This window comes from Myxine glutinosa, chromosome 1, assembly GCF_964187855.1.
Source record: "Myxine glutinosa chromosome 1, kmMyxGlut1.1, whole genome shotgun sequence".
Classification (NCBI taxonomy): Eukaryota; Metazoa; Chordata; class Myxini; order Myxiniformes; family Myxinidae; genus Myxine; species Myxine glutinosa.
The window spans coordinates 383,555,087-383,571,786 of record NC_136261.1 but is presented as its reverse complement, the minus strand read 5'-3'; the positions used below and the strand labels follow the sequence as shown (position 1 = coordinate 383,571,786).

The 16,700-nt window shown below is 43.2% G+C and overlaps 1 protein-coding gene, 1 long non-coding RNA gene and 1 other non-coding gene across 3 annotated transcripts in view; 1 reads left to right on the top strand and 2 right to left on the bottom strand.

Annotated features, from left to right (window-relative positions):
- Positions 1-16,700, top strand: part of LOC144889560 (uncharacterized) — a 452,052-nt gene that overhangs the window by 27,763 nt on the left and 407,589 nt on the right. The window lies entirely within an intron of this gene.
- The window catches only part of LOC137419464 (uncharacterized), a 264,183-nt gene that overhangs the window by 116,400 nt on the left and 131,083 nt on the right, over positions 1-16,700 (bottom strand). The gene's annotated exons all lie outside the window — the stretch shown is intronic.
- On the bottom strand, positions 5,585-16,105 carry LOC137416769 (uncharacterized). Its single transcript, XM_078770248.1, has 4 exons — positions 16,052-16,105; positions 10,402-10,596; positions 6,558-6,665; positions 5,585-5,836 (listed from the first exon to the last, which is right to left on the bottom strand). Exons 2-4 carry the CDS (start codon positions 10,583-10,585, stop codon positions 5,682-5,684), a joined length of 447 nt encoding a protein of 148 aa, XP_078626374.1. The 5' UTR covers positions 10,586-10,596; positions 16,052-16,105; the 3' UTR covers positions 5,585-5,681.

Genomic DNA, 16,700 nt, shown 5'->3' with positions numbered 1-16,700 from the left:
TCTCCGACTTGAAAATCACAAGAAATTCATTTTGCAATCAATGTTCGTCTTCTATGAATCGTCCAACAATTTTGAAAATCCAAACTCATCCTTCCCCTCCTAAACTCCCCTCCTCACACATCCCTGTCAAATCTCCCCTCTCACCCCTCCTCCTCAAAGCGTCCTCCATGCTTCCTCTCCCTTCCAACTCTTACCTCCATCTCCTCCAAACTTTTTCCTCGATCTCCCCCCCCCCCCCGCAAACACCACCTCACTGTGCCTCATCCAATCACCAACCTTTTGTCCTCATCCTCCTTCCCTTTCTCCTAGCTCTTCTGAAATCTGACACACTATCAACAGCTCTCCCTTCCTCCCCCTCCTCATCTTAACCTGCCCCTCCCCTCCCCTATATTCGATGCTCCCCCTTCCTCTTCCTTAATGGTGTGGACCTCAAACATCCGGGGCCTTCGCTCAAAGCAGATTTATCTCTCCATACAGGTTGCGTCTGACAAACCAGACTTAATCTGCTTGACAGAAACTTTCCTCCTTCAAGATGTCTCCGATTCCTTAATATCTCTATCTGGTTACTCCCTCATCTGGTACGATAGACCTGAGCCTCGTCCTGGAGGTGGGGTTGTTATCCTCATCAAAACCTCTCTTCCTCACTCTCCCTGCACTGCCGTCTCTCCACCTCACCACCAAGAGTACCTCTGGCTACGACTTCCCCTTCGCTCCGCCCCCCCCCCCCCTTTTGTTCATATGTGTGTTGTGCCATCCACCAAACAGTGATGACTCCATCTACATCTCGCTGTCTGATAACATGGACAAATTTCTATCGACTCATCCCAACTCTCTCTCTTCCTCATATGTGGTGATTTCAACTGTCATTATGCCAGCTGGCTGGGTGTGGGTACCTCTCACCAGTCATGGCACCTCAGCAAAGGACTTCTGTGACTCATTGGGACTGACACCACCTGTCAATTTCCCGACCTGGATCTCAGTCAAAGGAGCATCTTCTCTTCGAGACTTGGCTATGACTAACTTCCCTGCAAATGTCTGCTGCTCTTCTTCTGCTCCAATCTGCTCATGTGCTTGTTAAAGTGGACATCTATCTGGTCATTCTCAGAGAGCCTCCTCAGCGTCGACGAGTCTGGCATTTCACTCAGGCCAACTGGCACGGTCTTCAAGCAGCCATAAATCATCTGGACTGGTCTCCCATTTCTGCTGCCTCTGACATAAACTCATCCTGGGAATTCTTCCAAAGAAAACTGCTCTCTCTCACGCACAGATTTATCCCATCCAGTCTTCAGTTGTCATACCCTTCCTTCCGTCCATGGTACATGGAATCTTGTGGTGAGGAAGTTGCCCTGAAACAACTTGCCTTCGCCTTCTGTAAGGCAAATCCAACGGAAGGCAATCTCATCTCATTTCCTTTGATAAAGCCCAGAGCAAGTGTGTGTCGACCCTCAGGAGAGCCAGGAAACAATATCTCTCTTCTCTCAAGAGTGAACTCTCAAACCTATCTCCCTCTTACAATTCCTGTTGGTGTCTTGTCAAATCTGTTTCTGGTGTTTGTTCCGCCTCCATCTCCACCCTTACCTCAAACGGCTACACAGTTGACTCAGCACGTGAAAAAGCTGAATGCCTCAACTCTGTGTTTGCCTCAAAATCTTGCGTCCCAAACCCCTCTGGCCCTGAGGCTCAAAAAGACCCTCAATACCCAAAAACCCAAAACACCCCAAAGACCCAAAAGTACCCTGAAAGGCCCAGAGGATCCAAAAGACCCCGAAGACCCAAATGGCACCGATGACCGAGAAGATCTAAAATATCCCAAAGACCTTGAAGACTCAAAATGCCCCAAAGACCCAGAGGAACCAAAAGACCCAAAATCCCCTAAAGACACCAAAGACCCAAATACCCCAAAGACCTAAAAAGACCCCATATACTCACAAGACCCCGAAGACCCAAAACACCCCAAAGACCAAAAATACCTAAAAGACCCCATAGACTCACAAGACGCCGATGACCCAAAATACCCTGAAGACCCCAAAGACCAAAAAGACCATTTCAAAGCAAAATACCCTTAAATACCCCGAAGACCCAAAACACCCCAAAGACCCAAAATACCCTGAAAGGCCCAGAGGATCCAAAAGACCCTGAAGACCCATATGGCCCTGAAGACCCAAATGGCCCTGAAGACCCAAAACACCATGAAGATACAAAAGACCCAAAAGACACCTAAATGGTCAAAAATGCCTATCCCTCTGAAACGACGTGTGGTGAGGCGTGCGGAGTGTGCCGAGTCACGCAAGTAAAATCAATCAACAAGACGAAAAAGACATAAAATGTCATGGCCCCCATGTTTTCAGTAATTTTGCCATACGGAGTTAAAGGCTGTCAGTTGGCCATCTTTTGTTGGATTAAAAAAAAAAAATCTTCTGCATATGTGTACTCTAAAGCATTGTCTTTGTGCCAAGTTTGAATAAAATCGGCCCAAGCATGTACGAGATATGGCTGCGGACAGACGAGACGCAATCCATAAACCTCCATTTTGGACAAAGTCCAACGGGGGCTATAATAACAGGTGTCAAATTAAAATGCAATCAGAATTGATTGTACAAATTAAGGAAAATAGGATACAACAAGGTATACGATTGTCGATTAAAATATTTTAAGTCATAATGAAGGGGATAATTGATGTTTGAGAAATTGATCTACCATCGTGGTTATATCTTACAGCAATGAAATCATAAAGTGGTGTTTTTTTTTTTTTCTCAACACTAGAGTTCATCATCAAACCGTTCAAATCAAAATGTGGAGACAATAAAAATTAGGGTGGTCCAAAACCAAAATAAGTTTGAAAAGTCATGCTCCGACCTCAGTTCCTTTGACAATTAAAAGTATACACCATAAATTTCAGTCAAATTGAATAGTATTTAGAGGTCGCTCCAAAATGCACATTTCTACTCCAATTGCAAGAAATAGATTTTGTAATTTAATGCACACAAATAGACCAACCAAAGCTACGAAGTTAAACGGATATTTCAAACACATATATGAAACACGGATATTTCTAACTCAAACACATTCCAGCATTATTAGACGGGTGATTCAAAATCAGAACACTGAATCAATCATACAATAATGATTTCAAAATCCAAAGCATCGATCCATAGTTAGTCAGCACACATCACATCCAAAATCACATCTTGAGTGTTGCCTTGGTGGATGTGGGCTTCTCTTTGTGGTGGGTTGCCACAAAAGTGGCGCCACGGTCCGACAGCTTCACTCTGTCCATCCCAGCCGCTACTTCTGGAGTGATGACCGTACGGTGGCACTTGCGCTTGGGGGACAACGGCTGCAGCTTTGGTCGGTAATCGTCGTCGTCGTTTTCACTGCTCTCCTCTTCGCTGCTGGCGGCAGTCCCTGAAGGGCTGGCTGTTTCAAATGAACTTGTCAAAGCATTTGCCCTTTGCTTTCGCGCGTCCTCGGCGGCCTTGCACTGTTGCTTGCGGGTTTCTTTTTGTGCTTGCATAACATCCATCCCAGCCATAGAACAACTCTGTGGGTCGTCCCGCTGCATGAGGAGAAACTGCTTGTTCTCCTCGTTCATTAGCACGAGTTTATCTTGATGAGCAATGTCGAAAATATTGTTGCGGTTTTTAGAACCTTCACTTTGTAAATTTAGTGTTAAATTTCCTTATAAATAACCCCTGTGTACATTTCCCCCTTAATTGGCTGTTAATTGAAATAAGTGCACCTTAGTTAGTCCACATTGCAACATGTAGCAAATCATAGGACCTCTCTTTTGTTATATCGTTATTCTGTGTTTCAGGTAAGGCTATGTTGCCCATAGTTGAATCTGCGTTGCATCAAACAAATAAGATAGGCCCCCTTTTCAATTTCCCCAAAGCGCCTCTGTCAGCCGCAGCCGCCTTCCCGCTCGCTCCAAAACGCCATTGCCCATGTGCTCCATCTCTGAGAAGAAGGGGGAGGAGCTACCAGAAGCACAGGCGTGGCCCCACCTCGTCACCAAAGGTGGGGTCAGCCAGCCCTTACGACCAACCAGGAATCAGTGGGTTTGGCTTGAGAGGGAGTGGAGCGAAAGATCTGGCAGGTTCGCGAGGGTTCCAAGGGCAGGGTTATAAAACCCGTTGTGCAGAGCCCCCACTGCAGATGAGTGAGGGAGCACGAATCGAGAGTTCTGTGGAGGGAGGTGCATGTTCATTTGTGGCATTTTGTGGCATTCTCCGATTCCGTAACCATCAAGGAGGTGTGGCGAGTAAGGAGAGACCTGCTGCTGCAGAAAGCCCTGCCGTGTGGATCTGCCGGCTGTTCGCTTCTGAACTGCGAACCTGGAGCGGACCTCTTTGCTGCACATTTTGCCCGGACCTTCCTGCCCTGTGTCCCACCTGAACCTTCTACTTCCAGCCATTCGTGCCTGCCTGCAATTCCCTATTCGTGTGAGTCTGTTTGTGTTGTCCTGTGGGAATAAGTAAGCTTGTATAAGGATTGCACTGTGCCTTCTCTTCTGTAAATTACCTTCGTTTCTTCCTTGGGTTTGGTTTTTGTGTAAATAATTAATAAATCCCTGTTCTTTCTTACCCGTTTGGTTTTCATTCTCGTCCGATCGCTTTCGTGATTTCTTTCAATTGAGTACCGGTGGCACGATTTCAGCAGAACCGCTTATGAATCTGGTTAGTCAATTGCTAACGGCTCGGATTCTGGATTGCTAAACCGCTCGGCAATGACCATCTTGTCCAGGATTCGAGTGGTACTTGTCTCCCTGTTTTGCAGAGGGATTGATAAAGGTAATCGGGCTAATACCTGGACCAATAACCCTGATCAATCCCCCCCGCAAAGGAGCGTTGCAAGTACCAGGATCGGCGACGGCCAGTATACAGGACAAGGGGTTAACCCCACCCCCCCCCCCCTTGGTAAGGGGAGCGCCGTTGTCGGATTCCGTAACAATATCATGTCGGTCTGCCATGAATATTTCCTCCTTAGCACGGTCTGAATCTCTCTTTCGGCCACGATTCTTCTTCAGAAGGAGGTAAGCGTTCCATTGCTTTGTGAGCTGGGTTGCGGCGTTATCAAGGCGCTGGGTGGGAATACCGGCTTTCTCCCAGAACTCATTGACAGCTTGGATTGTGAGTTTCGCGCTCTCTCGTACACTCGTCCTGTTCTCCACATGGTGGTGAGCAAAGAGCCGGAACACACTGCCTTTTCTAAGGCAAATCCCAGCCTTGGATACTGGACTGGGCTTTTCCGAGAAGCCAAACTTTGGACAAACTCCTTGTCGTTGACATAGTGCATGCCTCATGACAACCATGAAAAGGAATGAATCAAAAACTGACAACATTCTTTATATTTGACAACCACATTAAAGCAGAAGATCGAGGTCGTCCAATCACGACAGTTGGAGGCAAATTCAAATATTCAAAAAGTCACTCACAAAATGCAGGCAGAAACATAGATATCTACAACAACAGACAGCATAGAAAATATCACACCACACAATGAAAAGAATACACGAACTCAACTGACGACAACAGTGTATATAACAACATAAAGATTAAAACTCGTCATTTGGAGCGATGCCGAAATGTGATCCAATCGTCTTGATTTTTAGTTTTCCAACTCCTACGGTCTAATGGAGCAAGGGCATCGTGTAGGAGCAGAATATTTCAGACTTTGAGATTTTACCCTATAGGCTTGGGCCAGCCTCGTAAACATCGACAGAAACCTTCAAAGGGATGGTTCTTGAGGAGAGAAGCTTCAGCATCATTTGGTGCAGGTCGATCCAGGTGGACATCAATGTCGTGCTCAGTTTGCACTTCCACTTTCACAAATAAATCTGGAAAAGGTAACTTTTATTAAATGCAGGCACTCTTGTGTCACATGTACAGCTGGTTCCACACTCTTAAAATATATAAAGAAATATTGCACTAAAATCATCAGATAAAATTAAAATCATTAAAATCTCTTTCAAAACATTAAAATCTTCCTTGAATAGAGAAAGTAAAACATTTGCTTCAGGAATGGCGTCATGTGAAAACATTATGACATCAAATAATTATGTTCTGCACAAACTGCCTGTGTTCTGAGTGGCTTCCTCCCTGACCACATCTCCAGTGGGAATTCCACCACCACAAAAAATGACAACCAGCAAAACAGAGAAGGTAAGAAAAATGTACAGCGGCGCAATAGAGGTTTTCTCCACCAAACTGCTTTTATTGTCGAATTATAAACAATTGCAATCCAACATGTGACTGGTTGATTTTTTTTTTGTCTCGAAAGAGTGTGGCAGGTTAACATATTGTCAGGTCCATGGCTGATGAACAATAGCCTTGGACGGATAGTCGGACTGTCCTCAATTGCCGAGGCAAACGGCCGAAATCTTGGCAGTACTGAAGGGGCAAGGTGCTTACATACACGGAGCTCACGGGGCTTCTGCTCGAACCCACAAACACGACAAATGAAAAATGACACAATAATAAATTTAACGAAATGAATGCATAGAATAAAAATGAAAGGGGAGCTAAACTAAATCCTAATGTGTAGACATCGACAGAAACCTTCACGGGGATAGCTCTTGAGGAGAGAAGCTTCAGCATCATTTGGTTCACGTCGATCCAGGTGGACAATGTCGTGCTCAGTTTTCACTTCCACTTTCACAAATAAATCTGGAAAAAGTAACTTTTATTAAATGCAGGCACTCTTGTGTCACATGTATAGCTGATTCCACACTCATAAAATGTATCAATAAATATTGCATTTTGGACGGAATGCACACAATAAAAATCGAAAGGTGAGGTAAACTAAATCCTAATGCGAGACGTCACCAATCAGATACGAAAACAGACAAGGGGAAAGATAATGAAAATAAAATGTTTTAAAGCCGATGGCACTCAGCTTTGCTCCAACGAGATCGCCGAATGAAGTCGGCAGCACAAGGCGGCCTGAAGCTGCTTGCGCAGGAAGCGCACAAAATGGTGCAAAGTTCCTCTCCGCGTTGCCACAAACGTGAGGGGGTTCATGCGGCTGGTCCTCTTTCACTCGTCTCCCTCCAAATTGTGACGCAGCTCCAGTTCTCCCGAAAAACACCACCGTCAATCAACACCCCTGGCTCCAAAGTTGCAAATGTTTTTTTGTGACATCCGAACATTTCTCTGCATGAGTGCACACAAGACAAAGCGACCGCCACAGCCAAAAGACAGACCGAGCGAGAACCTACGCGATTCTTCTTCCTCCAAGCTCGAACCTTCTAGCTCTGATGTCACGCCGTCCAATTGCTCGAGCTTTTCGGGGGGAGGGGCCTCACGGCCCTCTTGACCGCCCACCTATTCTCAGCCTTGACTGGGCGGGGCCGTTTTCCTATCTTGTTCATGTGGGCGGGCTTACTTGTCAATCGTAATGTCTGGGTACTGTCTGTGATTGCTGTTGTTGTTGGTTAAATATGTGCGTTTTTATGGCCGACTTGTTATATTCATAAAAACATTGGTAAGAACCTCACGGGGAGCAATCACAAACTGGAGAAACTAGTCTTGACCCTACCGAGTTAATACAAGCTCCGCCCACCGTATGAAGACATAAATGGTCTTAGGCTCACAGTTTTTCTCCGTAAATATACACAAAGAATTAAGTTAAGCACCCCCCCCCCCCCGTTTTTTTTACAACCTCGCACATTACAAGTTTGTTGTCGTCAAAACAGTGTAATATACCCATGATATTGCTATATTTTCTGGAGAAGTGATATTATGGTCACATAAAAACATAACAATCATGCCGTTTTCAATATTTTATTCTGAATAATTTAAGGTGAAATTTTTTGGGAATTTTAGGCATATTTTCACCTCAATTTAAGTATGGAGCTATAGGTCCATCACGGACAGTGTGGATGACGTTTATGTTTTCTAACGTACAGTCATTGTTCTGAGAAGACCTCTAGTGATCTTTGCGTCAATCACGACCACGTGGATGATAACACGTGCTGCACGAGCGATGGGCGTCACAGATGAGTGCACTCATCTGCATTTCATCAATGGATAATTGCTAATGTCATACCAATCATTATTTGATCTCACATACCTTAGAATATATGCCAATGTATACATATACACAAAGAATATATATTAGGGGGGTGCTTAACTTAATTCTTTGTGTAGGGGTGCTTAACTTAATTCTTTGTGTATACATCGAGATTAGCTTCCAACTCGCACGCGGTCTATGCTACCCTACACAGTTCTATATCCACTTGCTATGTCATCACCTACACCCACAAACCTAACAATATTGACAAATGCAGATAATGGAATGAATAGGCCAAAGCCATGACATGTACACATATGATATGATTTGGTACATCACGGTTGGTGAAGGTTGTGGTCAGGTTTCATCAAAAATTGTGTGTTTGTAGTATCAGAGAAAAAAAATCAAATACCTATTTTGGGGGTCAAACCTGGATCCACCCCCGAGTTGACCCTCTTAAACCCCGATTTTTTTTTCCAATGCCGTGAACAAACTTTCGTCACAACGTACCAAATATCATTTATGCCAAGTTTCGTCACAATCCCATCAGCAGTTTCGGAGAAGAAGTTGCAAGTGTTTACGGACTGCCAATGCACCATAGCATAAGCTCCCCGGAACTACGTCTCAGGTGAGCTAATCATGTGTTGATTAATGGTATTGAAGGACTGGACTGGCAAGATACCTAAAAGTTATGCACACATGTCTTTGAGCTTCATTGTCTCAGTTCAAATCTGGCCACAGGTATAAACTGCCATCCGGGTTTAGCACCTGCATTGAATTCATCAATGTGTGCACCATCCCACGGATGAATGTTCACAATGCAACAAACCAAGGCCCCAGTGCAAATGAGCATTGAATGACCAAAATAGTTCCTCCAGTGCAAATGGGTTCCTCCACAGAACAGCGTTCCGCATAAGCTATCGCTGACGATTCGCCAATAAGTGATGTACAGTGGTGGATGTGAGCTTGTTTTGTTGGGGTTTTCATACTTGTGCTACTTAGAAATGCCTGCCGCTGTGCAAGAATTTGGATAGAGCTTGAAACGGCCTAATGTTGCAGATCTTTTCTTGGTTGCTTTATTCAGCCGTCTTTGAGGAGAAGGGCCTTGTGTTGACTCACTATCGAATGATAGTCACAACTGGGGATGATTGATGAGGTGAGAGCCGATTGGTTGTTTCCTCCAGTGACAGGTGAGAGATATCAATTGACTTTCAAAACATGTGAATTGTAATGGACTCAGACTCCCAAACGGGCGACAAGACTGTTGGAGAATAATTATCTCCAAGACGCCGAGCAGAGACAAATGCGAATGAATGAAAATAAATAATCCACCACAATGCTCTGCTTTTCCTTGTTTCACTAGACGTCGTTTCAGTGCGCACAGTTTGCCTCATGAGGGGATTGTCTGACATTGAAGGATAGAACCACAGCTCAAAGTACACTAACTCATGCACTTGACCCCACGAGGGGAATTTTCTTGTGCTGGCAGATGGAACCACAACTCAAAATACACAGCAACCCCAAGGGGCTTGCACCCCTGCCTCACACCTTGCTCAGCTGGACGCTGTGGAACCAAGGCCTCAAGATAGTTGGAATCTTCAGCGATGAAGCTGAGTCTGTGGGCCTATCACATTCACTGCACAGACAGGTTAGTGGTGTCTCTTTCTTATCCTATCTGCTTTCTGTTCTGCTCCATCCATGCATTGCGTCCACCACCCCTGCCCCTAAGGTTTCTGCAGGGAACACGTCCACCAGCAATCCCTTCTGGTGAAACTCCCAAAATGCAGGAAAACTGTTCACTTTCACCCTTTCATTCCCCTTTTTAACCACCTGTGGAAACAACTTCCACATTCTCTTCCATCTCATTCTTCCCACCAAGTCTTCAAGACAACTGTTCATCACAATCTCAAATCATCCTCCATCCAACCATTATCTTTTACACCCCCAAGTGACCCCATTTCAAAGCATTCCCTTTTTCCAGGTAATTGTGATTTCTCCCAACCCCCCCCCCCCCCGCGCTCCTCCCAATCTCACCTCACCTCACCTTTTTTCACCTCTTCCTCTTTCACATATTTTCGCTTCCTCTTTCACATCTTTTCACCTCACTCTGTCTCAACTCACCTCTTTTCGTTTGTTCGTTGATTGGTTTCATCATCCACAATTTCCCCTTCCTCTTATTCCTGTGTTTCCTTCAACTTCTGCACAGCTTGTTCACCACCATGTGTCCACATCCGCTCCCCTTCATCTCACTTATACTCTGCTATTAATGTTTCCTCTTTACATTTTATTCCCTTCCATTCTGCTCGAGCTCTTTCAGGAGCCTCTATCAAGTGTACAAAAAAGTGCACTAAACATACACGGATATCATCAGAAGTGATTCACACAACTCACCATTCGGCTGGTCACTTTGCTCCTCTGCCAGACCAAAGGAGTTCACATCCTCTATTTTTATCTGCAGAATCTCGGGAAATGCTTCCAGCTCCTCAACCTTCATTCCACACGCAAGTACAGTCGGCTGTTCCAATTCCGGTTGCACATGACAGGAATTCTTCTCAGAGCCAACTTGAGCGTACATGGTGCGTGAACCTTTAGAGGCAAAAAAACATCCCACTATTCCTGATGTTTGCTCCACTCTGAGTACCTTAATCTGACAAAGTGCCAATATGTGAAGTACCTCTGTACTTGAGGCATTATCTTCTGTTTAAATCAGTTACAGTACTTTTAACTTTCACCACACACTAACGCACACCCTTTGACCCCAAAAAACAAAACAGCATGTCTTAAGACAACACTGTAATTGTATTACATGTTGATGTGAATGTTGATTTGGCCACATATAGAACTTTCAAAAGTTTAGATATTTTTTGTAAAATCTCAGCCTATTCAGAAATGTTAGAATGAGGATATTCAATTGTGAGAAGGCCTTACACACAAGCACAGGGGATGTGTATGAAGCCTGGGTATTTGTGCTCAGATGTAATCCATGCCACAGATTTGCTAATATGAAGACAGTTTCCCCACATCAATGACTTTCAAGTAATAAATAAGAAACCACTTTTAAGAAAATCGAATGGAACAACAACATTCCTCTGGAACATGTCCGTTCAGTTCATGTTCATCACACTGGCAAGTAATACTGAGTCACGTACATCAAAGATTGACAGAAAGACCATTTGTATCATTAGATAGTTTAAATACTGCAGGGAAGTGAAGTTTCTTTTGAAATTCAATGAGCGTATTTGCACAGAAGAGAGCAATAATAAAATCGCCAAATCTCAAAATTCTAAATGTGAGGGGGAAGAAGATGTCAGATGGTACTTCCAGAGAGAGAGAGAGAGAGAAAGATTTGTCAGGATTGAAGGACATATTTGAGGTGTTTGCCCAGCTTGTGATTTTTACGGCGTAGCCCATCGGGAAAATCTGTCTCAAACAGTGTTTGTCCATCTGTATGTATGTACAATATGCATGTATGCAAGTCCCCTCAAACGTATATCAATTAGAGCTGAGGATTTAGTCACATGACAGGGTGATGTGATTACGTCTGAAATGACGGCGGTACAGCGACTGACCGCACACTGCCATTTTGATTCCAATTTCGTTCAGGCAATACATATCGTCGAAGCTGTCACATATCACAATCTCCATGCTCCAACTGGACGTTTTTCATTCAGTGCGAAACACAAACAAACCGATTGTTAAAATGATCATCAAATATCTAAAGCAAATTCGTTACATGTCTTCAAAGAATACAGTACGTTTCGGCCTAAGGCTTCATATGCCTCATCTTCAGACCGCTTCAAACAAATTAAACCCAGGTTACTTAGTACTGTTATGTCAGTGGGGTAGTGGCATATATAGATCCAGGTAGATCTGCATAGGTAGGTGCTCCGGCTGTCGTGATCGGGAACCTCACCTGTAAAAAGTTATGTTTAGCCGTTTGTCGGATTAAGTGCATCTTCGTCCACATTACGAGGAATGGGGCATGTTAAGTAGTTGTTGGGTTTATGCTAATTCCCCGGTGTGTCAAACCTGTGATCATACCTGTGTCCCGTATGGCAACGCACCGCAGACATTAGCTAGGCCCATTATCGCACACACTACTTAAATCCCCCCTCCGCCACAATAACAATAAAACCCACCGGAAGCCAGTTCAGGGGTGCTGCCAATGCAGCCACAGCCAGCCACATCACCAGCTGGCAAAGTAACACACATCGAGCAAGCCAGGCAATAGCCACGCCCAGAAGGACTTGTGATTGGCCGGGGGGAGGGGCGAGTAAGAATCAGGCCGCCGATTGGCAGAGTAGGAAGCGACAAGCTGATTGGCCACCGACCGATGGCATGAGGGAAGGAGCACGAAGCACTCGCCAATGAGAAGGGACGGACGCGATAAGAACATTTGAGAGGTCGGGAAGCGAGGAAACAGTGTTTTCTTTGATTAATTCTTCCCCTGTGCTTGTTGTCGAAGTGAGGTGTATGGGATCCCAATTTATGATCATATATTATTTATCGTCGCGTTCTTGTTCTCGGGGTCCGGCAATAAAGCAGTGTTTATTTTTGCACATAAATTCCGTTTCATGTGATTTATTAATTTGCAGGGTGAAGACACCTGCGTGCGAGACCGACAGGTAAATCTCCTGCTTCTTCTTCCTCTTTCTTTCCTCCCCTGCGCATATATAGTCAAATCCGCCATTGAACATCGCTCCAGAGTAAGCTCGATTGCCATTCGTGATTTCCCGGTCTTAACCGAGGAGAATCACGCGACAATACAGTCGTGTATCGTTTCAGTAGTATCGTTTTCGTAATAATAATAATAATAATAATAATATAGTAAATATAACCATAACACTTTAATCCCAATGTCATGAATACAAAGTTAATGGATTGAAGTGGTGTATGGTTCATGAATCAATGATGAGTGGTGTTCGGCACTAATATTAATAACCGAAGAATTAAGGAATTTCCCTCGGTATTTTGATCGTACTTTCATTTTAGAAATAATTATAACGTAACGTTAATATTATAGTAAATCTAATCAAAACACTAATCCCTTCGTAATGACTGCAAACGTAATGGAAGTTAAAATATATCATCTTCTACATATTAAAATAGCGGCAGTTTTGTGTCGTGTCCATTACGTCATTACGTTTATGATGTCATTACGACGGCTGACTCCACCGACCGACATATGAATTTACTAGTACATCCACTCACTACGGGAGTGGCAGGGAAGGGTCATTCCTCTTTGGGGTATATCGATTACAGTCGATCTATTGTCAGGTCTCAAGAACATTGTGTGTGTGTGTGTGTGTGTGTGTGTGTGTGTGTGTGTGTGTGTGTGTTCAGTTACCAAGTTTATTGTGGAGAAATCGCCATTTGGTTTAATCCATGGGTGTCCCAGTAAATTAAAATGTGGATCGCCAAGTGAAGCAAGCCCTCCATTCAAAATCCTTAAGAAACGGGCTGACTTGGCAAGCACAAGCTAACTGCTTGGTAAATGAGCATACCTCCAACCATTGTGGGGTATATAAATTGCAGTATATCTTTGCTCAGTTCTGCAAGTAAAACGTACCTCATGACGTCGGGATTCCTTCAAATTTCTTTGTTTAACGTTATAAGCAGCATTAGCGACTGTTTAAAAAGCTAATCATATGTGTTTGTGGTTTATAATATTTTACAAGCCCGGTTACGCCTCTGTTAGACTTTTGGTCTTGTTTTTCATTGAATTTATTAAACACGATCTCCCTTTGAATAAATTAATGACTTTAATAATACTTTGAATATATTTATCATAATAAATTAGTAATTTTGAATAAGATAAATAAATTACCAAGTGGTTCTGCATATCTTCCATAAGCAGTCTCCAACCCCTTCCCTCTGGTGTTGAAAGGTCAACATTCTCCATTGCTTCCCATGATCTCCGATACAAGAACAATAAAATTATACAAGAAACTTTGACGCAGGAGATCACTTGGTAGTCCTCTGTTTCCTCTCCGCAGGATCAGTTTCCTCCGCAGGAGATCCTCTGTTTACGGGAGCATCGGGCTGAAGATAATCTTCACCTTGTCACGTTTATTGAGCATCTTGAAGGTCTCCATGTTTTTGCATTCAGGTGCACGTCAATATATTGGAGTTGAAAGATTCCTTTTTCCCCAAGTCTTTCATCATAAATGGGGCATTTTAGGGATTGTACATTTTAATTTAATTTCAGGGAAATTATTAGATTTTGGCGAAGATCTGGATCTGGATCCAGCTAGTAGAATGTCTTAAGTGATTATTTTACCATTGAGAGATTGGGCCAAAAACGATAAATAGCAGGATATCTCAAAAAGTTGTGGACAGATTTGGAGGAAACTTGGTGGACCGGTTTGGTGTGTGACAAGGAAGAATTGATTATATTTTGGTGAAGTTACGAATCCGGATTAGAGAATTTTTAAAGTGATTCTTCACCAATGGAGATTGAAATCTAGTGTCTATGGAAAAAGCGATGATGGAATACAGAAATCAAAATTGAACAAATTGTTTTGTACCTCAGGAAATTATATTTTGTTCATATTAACTGAAAATCATACAATTTAATGGATATTAATTACACAAAATAGAAATGTTCAAAAGTAGAAACAACGAGAACGCCACCAGTGGAGCGCATACTCCCGCCGTGGGTCAAGTTGGAATAGTACGATTTCACAAAAGTTTGAGGGAGTAGTTCAGTGACAACACAAGACAAGACAACACAAGACAGACACTGCACAGATATATATTTAGAATATATAGAAGATAATGTTTAAAAAAAACAAGGCAATTTAACTTACATTTTCGGATTCAGCATTCAATTCTATATAAGTGAGTGTATTTTGAGGCATGTGTGACTTCAAATAAAATTGTAAGCCAGGAAAACGTTCGTTTCATTCCTTAGGGATACAACATGTTAAACTGGCCCAAACGTCAAAACAAAACTCGCTCATTTTAAGTCGTACAAGATAATGCGACCACTCATTCTTCTGGGAAGAATTCTGTGCACATGCTGGTCACACTTATATATCACTTAAGTTTTTATAAGTTCATCAAATACTGACACCGCGATTGACATTCGCTGAGATAAATGTTGATATCTCTTCTGAGGTTAAAAACAAAACAACAACAACAAAAAAACAGTTTTAAAGCATTATACGTATCAACCGATACATTTTATGAAACGGGGAAACCTAATACACGCTTTGGTGGTTTTAAAATGACAGATTATGTCTTTATTAGAAAAAAAAAGAAGTGCATTGAAGACGATGCTGCTAAACAATACACCGCTCTGATGCATAACCACGATTTTCAACTACATTTACAACAAATATGAAAACTATTTTCATATCACAATGTTAAATATAAAATACATAGAAGATAATGTTAAAAAAAAATGCACCCCATCTTCCAATGGTAAAAAATTCCCAAAAAAATTTCCTGGTTCCGGAATAATATCCTGAGCTTCACCAAAAACTAATCAATTTTTCCTTATCCTAAGGGCAATCATCCCACCAACTTTCATCCAAATCCGTTCAGAACTTTTCCAAATATCTTTTTCACGAACGAACACATGAACACACCACACCACACCACACACACACACACACACACACACACACACACACACACACACACACACACACACACACACACACACACACACACACACACACACACACACACACACACACACACACACACACACACACACACACACACACACACACACAACTCCCTGGCGGGAGTAACAACATGTCTATTCACAATGGGACCTAACCACCACGGCGGGGCCTAACCACCACGGCGGGTCTACCAACCACATATCCAAGTGAGCAGCTTCCCAAGCAGTAAGCTGACGGAACACATCCCCCCTCACCCTGTGCACAACACGTGTCTTCCCAATCGAACCCTCGACACAGGTCTGCAGTGTCCACCCTCCTTCATGACGGAACGAACCAAACACGATCGTTGTACATTTACCACCAATAACTTCATTGTCACTCGATCCCATTACGAACACACACGTTACCTCTCCTGGTGATGAAGTTTGAGAAACGTACAAACACCGAAACACTTCCGCGATTTGAACTCAGAGAGGAGCTTCCTGCCGTGACGTCATGTAAAACGCGATGACGTCGCCTCGTAGAACGCGAGCGCGATCTCCCGTTCATTCAAGTCTCACAGCAGGAACGTCTCTCGACTTCTTTCACCGCCTCAATTATTCCCATGTCCTTTGGGTTTGGCCGGGAAAGCTCGCCTTCTCCGTGCAATCTTTAAGTTTAATGTCCACCATCTAACGGAGGGAGACCCGACTCCAAGTCTCACAACACGTCACGGGGTTATTCTAATAACATCTGGATTTTCAACATGTTTTTCACCTAAGTTTATTTCTTGTGAAAGAATAACCAAATGAGGTAACATTCCACGGGGGTTTAAAACCTTAAATGTGATGATAACGTTTATTTTAAACCCGTTCTCAAAAAACAAATTTTATCCAAACTTTAAAGAACAAAGTCGTTCTCATCTCATTATCATTTATCAAAACAAACATCATTCCCGAATCCCGATCCACGGATTTCTCCGATCGATGTTCGAGTTCAGAAAGTTCAATTGGAATTTGGAGTCTGAACTGAACTCATTCGGGAGAACGATCTTCAAAATGTGTAGATTAAACCCTG